At 42.3% G+C, this 12,935-nt stretch overlaps 1 protein-coding gene across 1 annotated transcript; it reads left to right on the plus strand.

The window, feature by feature from the left end:
* The first annotated feature begins 445 nt into the window (after nt 1-445).
* On the plus strand, nt 446-2,951 carry LOC126793500 (cytochrome P450 78A5). Its single transcript, XM_050520040.1, has 2 exons — nt 446-1,479; nt 2,064-2,951. Exons 1-2 carry the CDS (start codon nt 499-501, stop codon nt 2,676-2,678), a joined length of 1,596 nt encoding a protein of 531 aa, XP_050375997.1. The 5' UTR covers nt 446-498; the 3' UTR covers nt 2,679-2,951.
* The last annotated feature ends 9,984 nt before the right edge of the window (nt 2,952-12,935 follow it).

Here is a 12,935-nt window from a genome sequence, read left to right on the forward strand (position 1 = left end):
AACCTCAGCAAATTAATGAATAGCTACCCGGAAAACCTTTCCTATTGTAACGGCTGAGATTCACCCATTGAGTCTTAACAACTAGGTCAATGACCTGATCGACGGACACTAGCATATATATATATATATATATATAACAATTTCCTATATATATAGTGCAGTAAAATGACGTTATAGCCTCGCGTAGTGGTGAGCTTGTAATCCAAGTGCCAAGTGCCAACTAGGCACAGTAGGCAGAATCATAATTTCACGAAAGAGACAGCCCAAAGTAGGGTTTTTGATTCTTTGAAGTAAGATCGAACAGCATTAACCCAGGGAGTATAACCGCAGTAAGAAAATAATTTAATCACCGGGGAAGTCCGAAAGCCACTCACTTAATCTCTATAAAACATCTTGCAGTCCTTCTTCCTCCCATCATCAAAAATACCTCATCCCTTAGCTTTTTCCCACTTTGGTTTCCTCTCTCCTTTTCTTAGTAACCACCAGTAACACTCGGAAATGTCCATGGAAACCAACTCTCTGTTCATTCCCCCAGCTGGGTTTCCATCAGTTCTCAGCCTTGAGCTGTTTCTATGTCTCTTCATCTTCGTCTTTATTTTCTCTTTCTGGCTCTCACCCGGCGGCCTTGCTTGGGCTTTGTCAAAGCATAAACCCCAGGCGGATACCAACCCGGCCATCCGGGGCCCTTCTGGGCTGCCTATTCTCGGCTTGGTCCTGGCCTTCACCGGCTCTCTCACTCATAGAGTCTTAGCCAAGCTTGCTGAGTCCTCTAGGGCCAACCCTTTAATGGCGTTTTCTGTCGGGTTCACTCGCTTTGTCATCTCCAGCCAACCAGACACGGCTAAAGAGCTTCTTAATAGCTCCGCCTTTGCTGACCGGCCTATTAAAGAGTCTGCTTATGAGCTTTTGTTCCACAAAGCAATGGGCTTTGCGCCATTCGGGGAGTACTGGAGAGGTTTGAGGAGAATCTCTTCCACCCACTTGTTTAGCCCTAAGAGGATTACATACTTTGGAGGGTTTAGGGAAGCGATCGGGCAAAAAATGGTGGAGGAAATGAGGGTCATGATGTTGGAGAATGGTAAGGTTGAGGTTCGGAAGGTGTTGCACTTTGGATCCTTGAACAATGTGATGATGATTGTGTTTGGGAGGAGCTATAAGTTTGGAGAAGTGGGTGAGGGTCGTGCTCTGGAGGAGTTAGTGAGTGAAGGGTATGAGTTGCTAGGGGTTTTCAATTGGAGTGACCACTTTCCTCTTTTCAGACTGCTGGACTTGCAGGGTGTGAGGAAGAGGTGCAAGAAATTGGTGCCAAAAGTGAATGCCTTTGTTGGAGAAATAATAAAGGAACACAGGGGAAAGAGGACTGAAAATAATGGAGTTTTAGGTGGTGCTAGGGAAACTAGTGGGGATTTTGTTGATGTGCTGCTTGATTTGGAGGAGGAAAACAGACTCGGTGAAACTGATATGATTGCAGTTTTGTGGGTAAGTTGATCTGAGATTTGAAAATAATTAATTGTAATTGTTTTTGCTCCTTAATTAGGTTATTCTGCAGTTTCATCACTTCATTTACTACGCTTTAATAGTCTTCAAATTAAATTTTCATGTTAATTATATTCATTGATACTACTGCGGTAACTCCTATCAATTTTATATATGCGTTTTGCTTTTGGCATAATTTCTCAATCTCGAATTTACTAATAAGCTAGCTAGTTATATATTACATGTGTAGAACTCGATCGATCTCCATATTTATGCTCTTAGTGTTTCTTTTGCAAGAGATATTCCATCTACAGTTGAGTTTTTCCTGATGTTTAATCACCTTTATTATTTTTATTTTTTTTGTAACGGGAATATTATAGTAAAGTGTACGAGATTGAACTTCTTTTTTGTTCAGAATATTAATTACACTACTGGGATACCTGCTTACTGCATGGTCATGTTATAGTGTTCTAGTATACTGAAAAGTTCATATATGGTCAACCCAAAATTTGCATTTTCATACTTTTCTTGCCTGTACAACAGGGATTAGATGTTACAAATTGAAACTATTCTTACAAATATTTCAGGAAATGATCTTCAGAGGGACTGACACAGTGGCAATCCTACTGGAATGGATTCTTGCCAGAATGGTTCTCCACCCAGAAATCCAAGCCAAGGCCCAATCGGAGATCGACAAGGTCGTTGGCAGCCCTACTCGATCTGTATCCGATTCCGACCTTCCGAATCTTCCCTACCTTCGTGCCATAGTTAAAGAAACCCTAAGAATGCATCCACCAGGACCGCTGCTCTCCTGGGCTAGGCTCGCCATCCACGACACCCACATCGGCCACCACTTCATTCCAGCTGGCACCACCGCGATGGTTAACATGTTCGCTATCACTCACGACGAGGGTGTGTGGACCCAGGCCAATGAGTTCAAACCAGAGAGGTTTATGAACGAAGAAGATTGTGTTTCCATTATGGGTTCTGATCTGAGGTTGGCTCCTTTTGGGTCTGGAAGACGAGTGTGTCCTGGTAAAGCCTTGGGGTTGGCCACGGTGGAGCTCTGGCTCGCTGTGCTGCTTCAGAGCTTCAAGTGGATCCCATCTGATCAAGGTGTGGACTTGTCTGAGAACCTGAAACTTTCCTTGGAGATGAAGCACTCTCTGGTCTGCAAGGCTGTTCCTAGGGTTGTGATCTGATTGAACTTAAGTTGCTGCTACGTGGGACCTGGTATTTTGCAGCTGGAAATTAAGTTGAAGCTTTTTTCTTTATTTCTTTCTTAATTAAGCTTTTGGTATTAGGTAATTTGAATATTTGATGATTGAAAGATGTACGTGTTTGGTTTCAATGGTTTGGGACCTTGGGTTTGATCTTGATCTTTCTAGGGCTACTAGGGCATACGAGGGAGTAAAATATCGTGTGTACTACTTTACTAGCTTTTTAATTGTATAAATGAAGTTTTCATGATCATATTTCAATGCAATGCAGTTTGTGATATATGTTTAATTATCAGTATATCTCGTTTTTCACTATATATATGCCTAGCTTCTCCTTCTCATATTCTTCTCTACTAGCAACAAGTCCAAGCATACTTGAAAATTTTAAAGTTATAAAAGCTTTATTCAAGAAATATAATAAGAGAAAAAAGCCGCAAATACCATCTGAAGCTCCTAAAACAAGAAATACATCCAATGATGGTACTTCAGATTATCATTTTGATCGTGTTGATAATGAAACCATCATGAAAAGATTTCAAATTATGAGCAATTGTTGCAGTTAATTTTAATTACTTTAGATAAATTTGTTATTTGTTAGTTTTGTAACAATTTATTTTTCATTTATGTATATATATATATATATATTTTATTTGATTGTTTGTTATCCTGCAGATTTTAACTTCAACTATTGAAGGAAAGATTTGATCTATTAATTAATTCCTTTCATATTTTACGTAGCTAAGAAGACTCAGCAGATGCGTGTTAAGAGCTTAGAATCATAGTGTAATATCCCACATCGGCCAACGGAGAGGGGGTGATGCGTCTTATATGTACATACCCACCTCTATCTAACGCGAGGCCTTTTGAGGGCTCAATGGCTTCGGAGGAGAGGAGAACTCCGAAGTTAAGCATGCTTGGCCCAGGGCAATCCCAGGATGGGTGACCCGCTGGGAAGGTGCTTCTGAGCTCTCAAAAACAAAACCGTGAGGGCTATGCCCAAAGCGGACAATATCGTGTTACGGCGGAGCGGTCCGGGTTGTGACAGTTGGTATCAGAGCCTAAGTGCGTATTTGGCGATTATCAATACCATCCGGGAGCGATGATCCGACTGCAGGCGGGCTCCCATCACATGCTCTTCGATATTGATATGTCGTCGGGTACGCGAGAGTGTTTTAGGAGCCATACCTAATGGTTTGGTCCTCCGAGAAGTATCGTGATGATACTTCGATAATTCATATTGTCCTGAAATTTCATGTTAATACCTATTGAATCTGTTTTAGTTGAATTCGAGATTTCACAAGTATTGACTAAGTGTTTCGTTGTTTGAAGGTGATGAACGCTGATAAGGGCCGAGGACGGGCGAGAGGCCGAGGTCGAGGTAGGACCACATGCCGAGTCCGCAACGTGGAGAACCTTTATGAGGAGGCTGCTCCACAGGTAGAGCAGGTAGGCCGAGGTCGAGGTAGGGCCACAGGTCGAGTCCGCAATGTGGAGAACCTCTATAAGGAGGTTGCTCCGCAGAAGGAGCAGGATGAGCCAGCTCCTGCGGTTAGAGATGACGGTCGAGTGTTGAAGCTGATCAAGGATATTAGTGCACTGTCAGCTCCGACCTTTCATGGGGGACTAGATCATATGGTAGCTGACCATTGGATCGAGGGTATGGAGACTTATTTTGAGATGATAGAGTGCACAGAGATTGAGAAGAGAAAGATAGCTACATTCTTTCTCAAGGGTGATGCTCTAGATTGGTGGAAGAGCATGAGACAGACTGTGGATGTGTCTACATTCACATGGGGAGGTTTCACCACCATATTCCGAGAGAAGTATTTTCCAGCCTCAGTACAGGAGGACTTAGAGTTGGAGTTCCTGGCATTGGTACAGGGAGACATGACCATTAGAGAGTATGATGCTCGATTCTCGCAGCTGTATCGGTATGTCAGGCCTATGGGTACGACTGCGTTAGCTCAGAAGTATCTACGTGGGCTGAAACGAGAGTACAAGACCATGATATCAGTCCTTTGCCTGACTTCACGGGAGCAGATATTTGAGATTGCTATGAGTTTGGAGCAAGCAGAGATGACTCAAGCAGGTGATGTGGGGAACAGAGATGCAAAGGGGAAAGGCAAGGCAATCTATACAGGCAGTGAGCACTCAGGGCCGAAGGATAGGTCATGGAAGAGGCCAAGACCCCACTATCAGGCCCCGACAAGGGCGCCACCCTTAGCTATCAGAGCAGCACCAGTCAGACCATTAGCAGCAGTGAGGTGTTATAGCTGCAATGAGATGGGACATTACGCCTCAGCATGTCCGAAACCGAAGAGAGCAGGCTGCCACCGGTGCGGGCAAGTGGGACACATAGCTCGAGATTGTACCCGACCACTTCCGGGTAGACAGGAACGGCCGCAGAGACAGCTACCAGCGGGCCAAGCTAGAGTGTTCGCAGTGGGTCAGCGAGACACAGGGGTGGAAGGTACATTATCACTTTTTGACTACCTTGCTAGAGTGTTGTTTGATACGGGAGCATCGCATTCATTCATTGCTAGTTCAGTATTGGAGATGCTAGGATTGATTCCTACACCTCTCGGGGACGCCTTATGTGTCACATCACCCCTTGGTGTGTCACTTGAGTTAGAGACAATCTGCAAAGCTTGTCCTATATTGATTGGAAGTAGAGAGTTCTCTGCTTCGTTGATTGTGATTCCGGACCACACTTATGATGTGATCTTGGGGATTGATTGGTTGAGACCACAGCATGCTGTGATTGATTGTTTTGACATAGTAGTGTCCTTTCATAGACCTGGAGAGCCAGTGTTTCGTTATCGTTGCCTCAAGTCCGACAACGCCATGAGATCAGGAGTTTTGGCACATGTGGAGTCAGTGGATCAGAAAGTGACTATCGCAGACATTGTGGTAGTATCTGAGTTTGGTGAAGTGTTCCAAGAGATACCGGGGCTACCTCCTCGAAGAGTGGTAGATTTCTGCATTGATGTAGTACCCGGTACAGCACCTGTGTCAAAGGCGCCATATAGAATGGGGCAGAATGAACTTAAGGAGCTGAAGGTGCAGATCGATGAGCTATTAGACCAAGGGTTCATTAGACCTAGTGTTTCACCTTGGGGAGCACCTGTTTTGTTCGTAAAGAAGAAAGATGGTTCTCTGCGGTTATGTGTGGACTACAGAGAGCTGAACAAGGTGACCATCAAGAATAGGTATCCCTTACCTAGGATTGATGACTTGTTCGATCAACTCAAAGGTGCTACGGTATTCTCTAAGATTGATTTGAGATCCGGTTATCATCAACTCAGAGTGAAGGAAGAAGATATATCGAAGACAGCCTTCAGGACCCGGTATGGACATTATGAGTTTGTCGTCATGCCATTTGGTCTAACGAATGCACCACCTGTCTTTATGAGTTTGATGAACCAAGTATTTAGCCCGTACTTGGATGAGTTTGTTGTGGTGTTTGTGGATGACATTCTGATATACTCCAAGACACAAGAAGAACATGTGGTGCATCTGAGAACAGTGTTGCAGACCTTGAAGGAGGCGAGACTGTATGTCAAGCTAGAGAAGTGTGAGTTCTGGAAAGAAGAGGTCAAATTCCTTGGTCATGTTGTCTCAAAAGATGGAGTACTAGTGGACCCGGCAAAGGTCGAGGCAGTGAAGAATTGGAGCCGTCCAAAGAACCCTACAGAGATACGTAGTTTTCTCGGTTTGGCAGGTTACTACAGGAGGTTTATCGAGGGGTTTTCTAGTATCGCATCTTCATTGACCAAGTTGACCAAGAAAGATACTCCGTTCGTGTGGACGGATGCATGTGAGGAAGCATTCAGCAAACTAAAGACTAGACTGACCACAGCTCCAGTGTTGACGATTCCCTCTAGTGGTGGTGGCTATGTCATTTACAGTGATGCTTCGCTCTAAGGTTTGGGTTGTGTGTTGATGCAGCATGGAGGAGTTGTTGCATATGGCTCGAGACAGTTGAAGATTCATGAGAAGAATTATCCGACACACGACCTAGAGCTTGCGGCAGTTGTATTTGCCCTGAAGATTTGGAGACATTACTTGTATGGTGAGAAATTTCAACTCTTTTCAGATCATAAGAGTTTGAAGTACTTGTTCTCACAGAAGGAGGTGAATATGAGGCAGAGGAGATGGATGGAACTCCTCAAGGACTATGACTTCACATTAGAGTACCATCCGGGGAAGGCAAATGTGGTGGCTGATGCCTTGAGCAGAAAACCGAGAGGCGTGGTAGCTTCACTTATGGTCCAGGAATGGTTCATGCTAGAAGCTGCATCAGAGTTTGATTCGGTACCATCGGGAGGAGAACCAAGGGTCTTTCTTGGTAGTGTCACAGTGCAACCCACATTGATCACGAGGATCATACAGGGTCAGGCGCAGGATAGACACTCACGAGCTAAGTTGGCGGATCTTGTAGTTGATACGCTTGATGAGTGTCCTTCTGAGTGGAGAGTTGGACCCGATGGAGGGTTGAGGTTTGGGGCAAGATTGTGTGTCCCAGATTGTGATGATCTTCAGGAGGAGGTTCTTCGTACGGCACATCGTTCACGCTATACCGTCCATCCAGGGAACACCAAGATGTACAAGGACCTATGCAGACAATTCTGGTGGAACGGTATGAAGAAAGATGTAGCAGAGTTTGTATCGAAGTGCCTTACATGTCAGCAAGTGAAAGCAGAACATCAACGACCAGCTGGCATGTTGAAACCACTGACTATTCCTCTTTGGAAGTGGGAGCAGATATCTATGGATTTTGTGACCGGGTTGCCTAGATCGAAGAAGGGTCACGATGCCATATGGGTGATTGTCGATCGATTGACGAAGTCGGCTCATTTTCTCCCAGTGTCGATGAAGTACTCAGTGGACGTGCTTGGGAAACTATATGTGGATGAGGTAGTGAGACTTCATGGTGCTCCAGTTTCTATTGTTTCCGATAGAGATGCACGTTTCACTTCGAAGTTCTGGGGTGGTTTGCAGAAGGCGATGGGCACTACCTTGGATATGAGTACAGCTTTTCACCCTCAGACGGATGGACAGACGGAGAGGGTGAATCAGGTGATGGAAGACATGTTGAGAGCATGTGTGTTGGATTTCAAGGGTAGCTGGGAAGACCATTTGAGATTGATTGAGTTTGCCTACAACAACAGCTACCATTCTAGCATCGGCATGGCACCTTATGAGGCACTTTATGGTAGACCATGTCGATCTCCGATCTGTTGGGCCGAAGTTGGTGATGAGGCTCTGATGGGTCCAGAGGTGGTTCAGGAAACCACTGAGAAGATCTCAATCATTCGGGATAAAATCCGGACCGCTCAGAGTAGACAGAAGAGCTATGCGGACCTGAAGAGGAGACATGTGGAGTTTGAGATCGGTGACCATGTGTTCCTGAAAGTTTCACCTATGAAAGGTGTAGTGAGATTTGGCAAGAAGGGAAAGTTGGCTCCGAGGTACGTTGGACCCTTTGAGATACTTGAGAAGGTGGGCGAACTAGCTTATCGACTAGCCTTGCCTACTAGCATGTCGGGTGTACACAACGTCTTCCACATTTCCATGCTGAGGAAGTATGTACCTGATGAGTCTCATGTGATCGATCATAGCACCATTGAAGTGAAGGAAAATGCCACTTTTGTTGTCGAACCGGTTCGTATCCTGGATAGATCCACAAAGAAGCTTCGGAGGAGAGAAGTTGAGCTAGTCAAGGTGCTGTGGAGTCACCATGATGAGGGTGATGCATCTTGGGAGCTAGAGTCAGACATGATGACCCGATATCCACAGTTGTTTGTTGAGTGAGTTGAATTTCGGGACGAAATTCCTTTAAGGGGGGTAGATTGTAATAACCCTAAATTGCAAATACATTAATTGAATCAATTTGAGTTCTATAAAGACATGATTTTCAGTTTAAATGATTTCGATTGTTTGCAAACGTTATGAGACGGAAACGGAAACGTTCCGAGAACGTTTAATAAGAAAACGTTACGTTTCCGATCAAATTTATCAACTTTTATTTCGTCGCTCGGTTGCGAAAACTTTCTTCACGAGAATTGTAGGACTCGTCGATACGAGTTCGTGAGTATGTGACACGTTCGAAACGGACACCGTACGTAAACGTTATTAACGTCGGAAGTTAGTTTCCGATTTGGAAACTAGTATAAATAGAGCATTTATGAGATTAGGGTTTCCATAATTGGAAACCCCTCATTCGGCCCGCCTCCCTCTTTCTCTCTCTCTCTCTCTCTCTCTCTCTCTCTCTCTCTCCCCGACCTTCACTCTCTCTCCCCGATCTCCGGCCTCCACCTCTCCGTGGCCTGCACCGCCTGCCCAGAAAGCACCGCACGGCCCTCCTTGGTCGACCCCGAGGTCGACGCACCCAGGCATGCAGTACCGGAGCTCCACCAACGTCGCCTAGGTTCTGCGTTTCCGCCGACAGCATCGCGAGTTCTCCGGCGACGATTCGACGATTCGACGATCCAAGAGCTGGATTAAGGTGAGGGTTAGCCTAGGATGATTGTTGTGATGCTTTGTTGAGATTTTTGTGGTTGATTGATGCGTTTAGAGGGAGATCGGAGGATGAAGTTTTGGGGGAGATGCCGCCGCCTTAGGCGGCGCGTGTGGGCGAGTAGAGGGGGCTAGGCACGGTGTGAGGCCGTGGGAAGGCAGAGGGAAGGAAGAGGGTGGTTTTGGAGGCGGCGGTGGCGTGATACGCGCCGTGGTTAGCCTCGGCGCGTGGGCCCCACGCGCGGCCCGCCGGAGGTGGCGCGTGTGGCACACGCGCCGCCACGTGCGGCGGTGGGAACAGTTTTGACAGAAGGGTATTTTGGTAATTTACTGTGTACGGTAAATGTAAATGTAATTTTGTAAAAGGGTAATTTAGTAAATTTTATTTACTGAATTTGTATTTACATTTAAATCGTACATATACGTATAGAAATACGTAGTAATATTTATACGTACAGAAATACGTATATAATATTTATACGTACAGAAATACGTATTAATATTTATACGTATAGAAATACGTATTAATATTTATACGTACAGGAATACGTATATAATATTTATACGTACAGAAATACGTATTAATATTTATACATACAGAAATACCTATATAATATTTATACGTACAGAAATACGTATATAATATTTATACGTACAGAAATACGTATTAAGTGCATATTTGTACAGTATCCGGGAATAGTAACAGTGAATAGTAACACTGAACAGTAATTTCGTAAAACCGAAAAATTGCTGAACAGTAACCGATTATTACTGTTTCGGCATTTAAAGGTTTACGAAACGATTCTAAATTCTTTTCTTATCTTTTCAAGGTGATCGTTAAATCAAGGAAAGGAATTATCATCGGGAATTGTGGAATTACGCTCGAGTCTATAAGGTGAGTAAAATCTCACTGAATTACGAATCTACCCTCGTGGTGATTCAACATTTTTGCAAGTGTGTTTATCAAATGAATTACAACATGTATATAATTTAGTGGACTACATATATACAGTATAATGGTAATAAGTACATATATATATATAGTTCATTAAATTACGTACTGTTATTAATTCATTAACAATAGTAATTTCGGTGACGGAAAATTGTGCATGAGTATGTGATTTAAATGGTACAATATGATGTGAGAATATTGTACGTAATTCTTCAGGTGTTTATGAAATATGACATGTATAGGATATAGTGGACTATGTATATATTGTATAAATGGTAAATAAATATGAATATATATAGTTTGCTATATAATATACTGTTATGATTTTTATTGTGGTGATATCGTGAAAGTTTTAAAACGTACAATATGATGAGTGATTATTGTACGTGATTTTAACATTGAGATTGTTAAAATGTTGATTTGTCTTCGGACGTGATTTGGTACAATATGATGTGAGATTATTGTACGTGTTTGGCAAGTCGGAACCTAGCCTTTGGCCGGGCGAAAGTTACGATACAGTTAGAGCTCTAGTCTGTCTGCCTTAGTACTGCATGTGAGGTAACGGGTGGTTATCTGCTCATGGGTACTCAGTTATTTTGGATGTTGGGTAGCGGGTGGCTATCCAATATCAGCGGTGTATTACGAGAGGGGTAACAGATGTGTACCAGCGTTCTTGGTACCCATATTATAAATGCATTGGGTAACCAGAAGGGTTACTTAATTTCCTCATGAGCGTTTTATTTCATATTTCTTTGGGTCAACCAGATGGGCTGACTATTGACTCATGAGGGCATTTATATTTGTTGTTTTGTGATCTTTCGTATATATTGATATGCGAACTGTATTGTGATTTTACTCATACGAGCTATAAGCTTACCGGGTTTGTGTTTACAATCCCGGTGCACCAATTCGATGGTGTAGGGGATAATTCTGCAGGTGCTGATTAGTGAGGTTGAGTGACGACTACAGAGGCTCGAAGTCGTTCGTATCCTACTTGTGGTGAGGTTTTAGCGTGGATTTGTGTGTGAGAAGTTGTGTAATTTCATTTGTGAGTGATTTGTGAGGATTATTACATTTCCATTTTATGTATGGATTATAATTTGGGTTGTAATAATTGGTTGTCTGAGTTGTGTTGAGAACTCGGAATTGATCCGCTGTTACACTTTAATGATTTCGATTTATTTGAGATTATTTTGTGTTTAACGACTTTAGAATTTTGAGTTTTTAAGCTCGAAATTTTAGGGTCGTTACACATAGGGTTCAAGATTGTTAATCCTCCATCTATCTTACGACATGTAACATAACAAATAGACGAGTTCAATTTAACATTATACACGAGTTCTGTAACAAAATTATACTCCATACCTATAATCTGTATTCAAAATTATGCAATTATTCCAAATTTTAGAACAGAATCATCCAGAATTAAGTTCTAAATTACCAAATAAGACTTAATTTTCTACATTGCGAATCCAATTAATTAGCTAGTTAGTTGATTAGGGTTGCAGCAATGTCAAACTTCTACGTGAAGTCTTAATATGTACGTTGAGGACATTACTTTAAAGAACCGTCAGGCATACATTATGGTCCTAAAAACCTTTCAGTGAATCGCATATTGTCTCCTTTAGTATTCTTGTCGTTGAGACACCCATCGATACATTTGGTGTCAAATAGTCCATTTATGAACTTTATTCTTGCATGATGTGTTCTATATATTATCATGATCCTCTTATTTAGCATGCGGCCTTTTAATTTGAATGTGAATTTGAGGAGAAGGCTAGCTCATATCGATCATTAGCATAACACTGAGTACATGGACTATGGTCAATGACTCTATGGAGATTGAATCGATCAATTTAGTTAAACTAACAAAAAGAAAAGATCGAGTTAATTCTCGGCCAGCTTTTGATTTGATCATTATATGCAATGCCAGAAACTTTAAATGATTAGGGAATAAGAACCTTATACAGCAAACAATGATAATAATGCATGTATCATGACATATGCTCTCACCTCTTTTATGAGGATCCAAATCCTTCTCCAGAATATATTTCGAGGAAGATGTTCCTGTGAAAAGCTTCGTTCCTTTTCTCCAGCTAAAAAGAAGATGCAATACAGATTTGAATATCCAATTAAACAAAACTATTTAATTTTGTCTGCATTTTTATCCACATACATAGATGCACCATAGTAGTTGCTTTTGGCCTTCTTCTTCTTTACTGATGCTTCTCATTTATCAGTCGCACCCATCCCAATTTATTCCTTTCCTAGCTCCCTTCTAGCTGCAAGCTATTTATATATAGTCTTTGCAGTATCAAAGGATCCCATCACATTCACTAGAAGTTAAAAAATGTATCATATATATGCTAAACTTACCCTCTGTTCTGTATACGTTATATTTTCAGGCTAGGGATATATATTACTAGAACCTGAAGAAGATCATCGTTTCGTTCTTTTTGTTGGAGATTTTAGAGACATTGTTATGGTAAATTGGTAATCAGTAATAAAAAAATAAACAATGGCTAATTTATATGATTTTGTATTCGAATGTACGTACTACTATACGTAGAAGATTGAAAATGGGAGATTCTGATGATCATCAATGCATGTACGTAGGACGTCGATCCTCAATTAGTTCTTAAAAAGGTGATGTGTTTTCTCTGAAAGCTCATTCGACATATATGGTGGCTGGATTATATTGATTACGATCGAATACTGTCAACAAATAGCATATATCCGTACAGAGGTGTCGGTACATATGCCATAGT

This window comes from Argentina anserina, chromosome 5 (assembly GCF_933775445.1).
Source record: "Argentina anserina chromosome 5, drPotAnse1.1, whole genome shotgun sequence".
NCBI classification, from domain to species: domain Eukaryota; kingdom Viridiplantae; phylum Streptophyta; class Magnoliopsida; order Rosales; family Rosaceae; genus Argentina; species Argentina anserina.

Coding starts and splice junctions, on each gene's coding strand:
- LOC126793500 (XM_050520040.1), top strand. CDS start 499: ATGTCCATGGAAACCAACTCTCTGTTCATTCCCCCAGCTGGGTTTCCA. Junction 1,480..2,063: donor ATATGATTGCAGTTTTGTGG/GTAAGTTGATCT, acceptor CAAATATTTCAG/GAAATGATCTTCAGAGGGAC.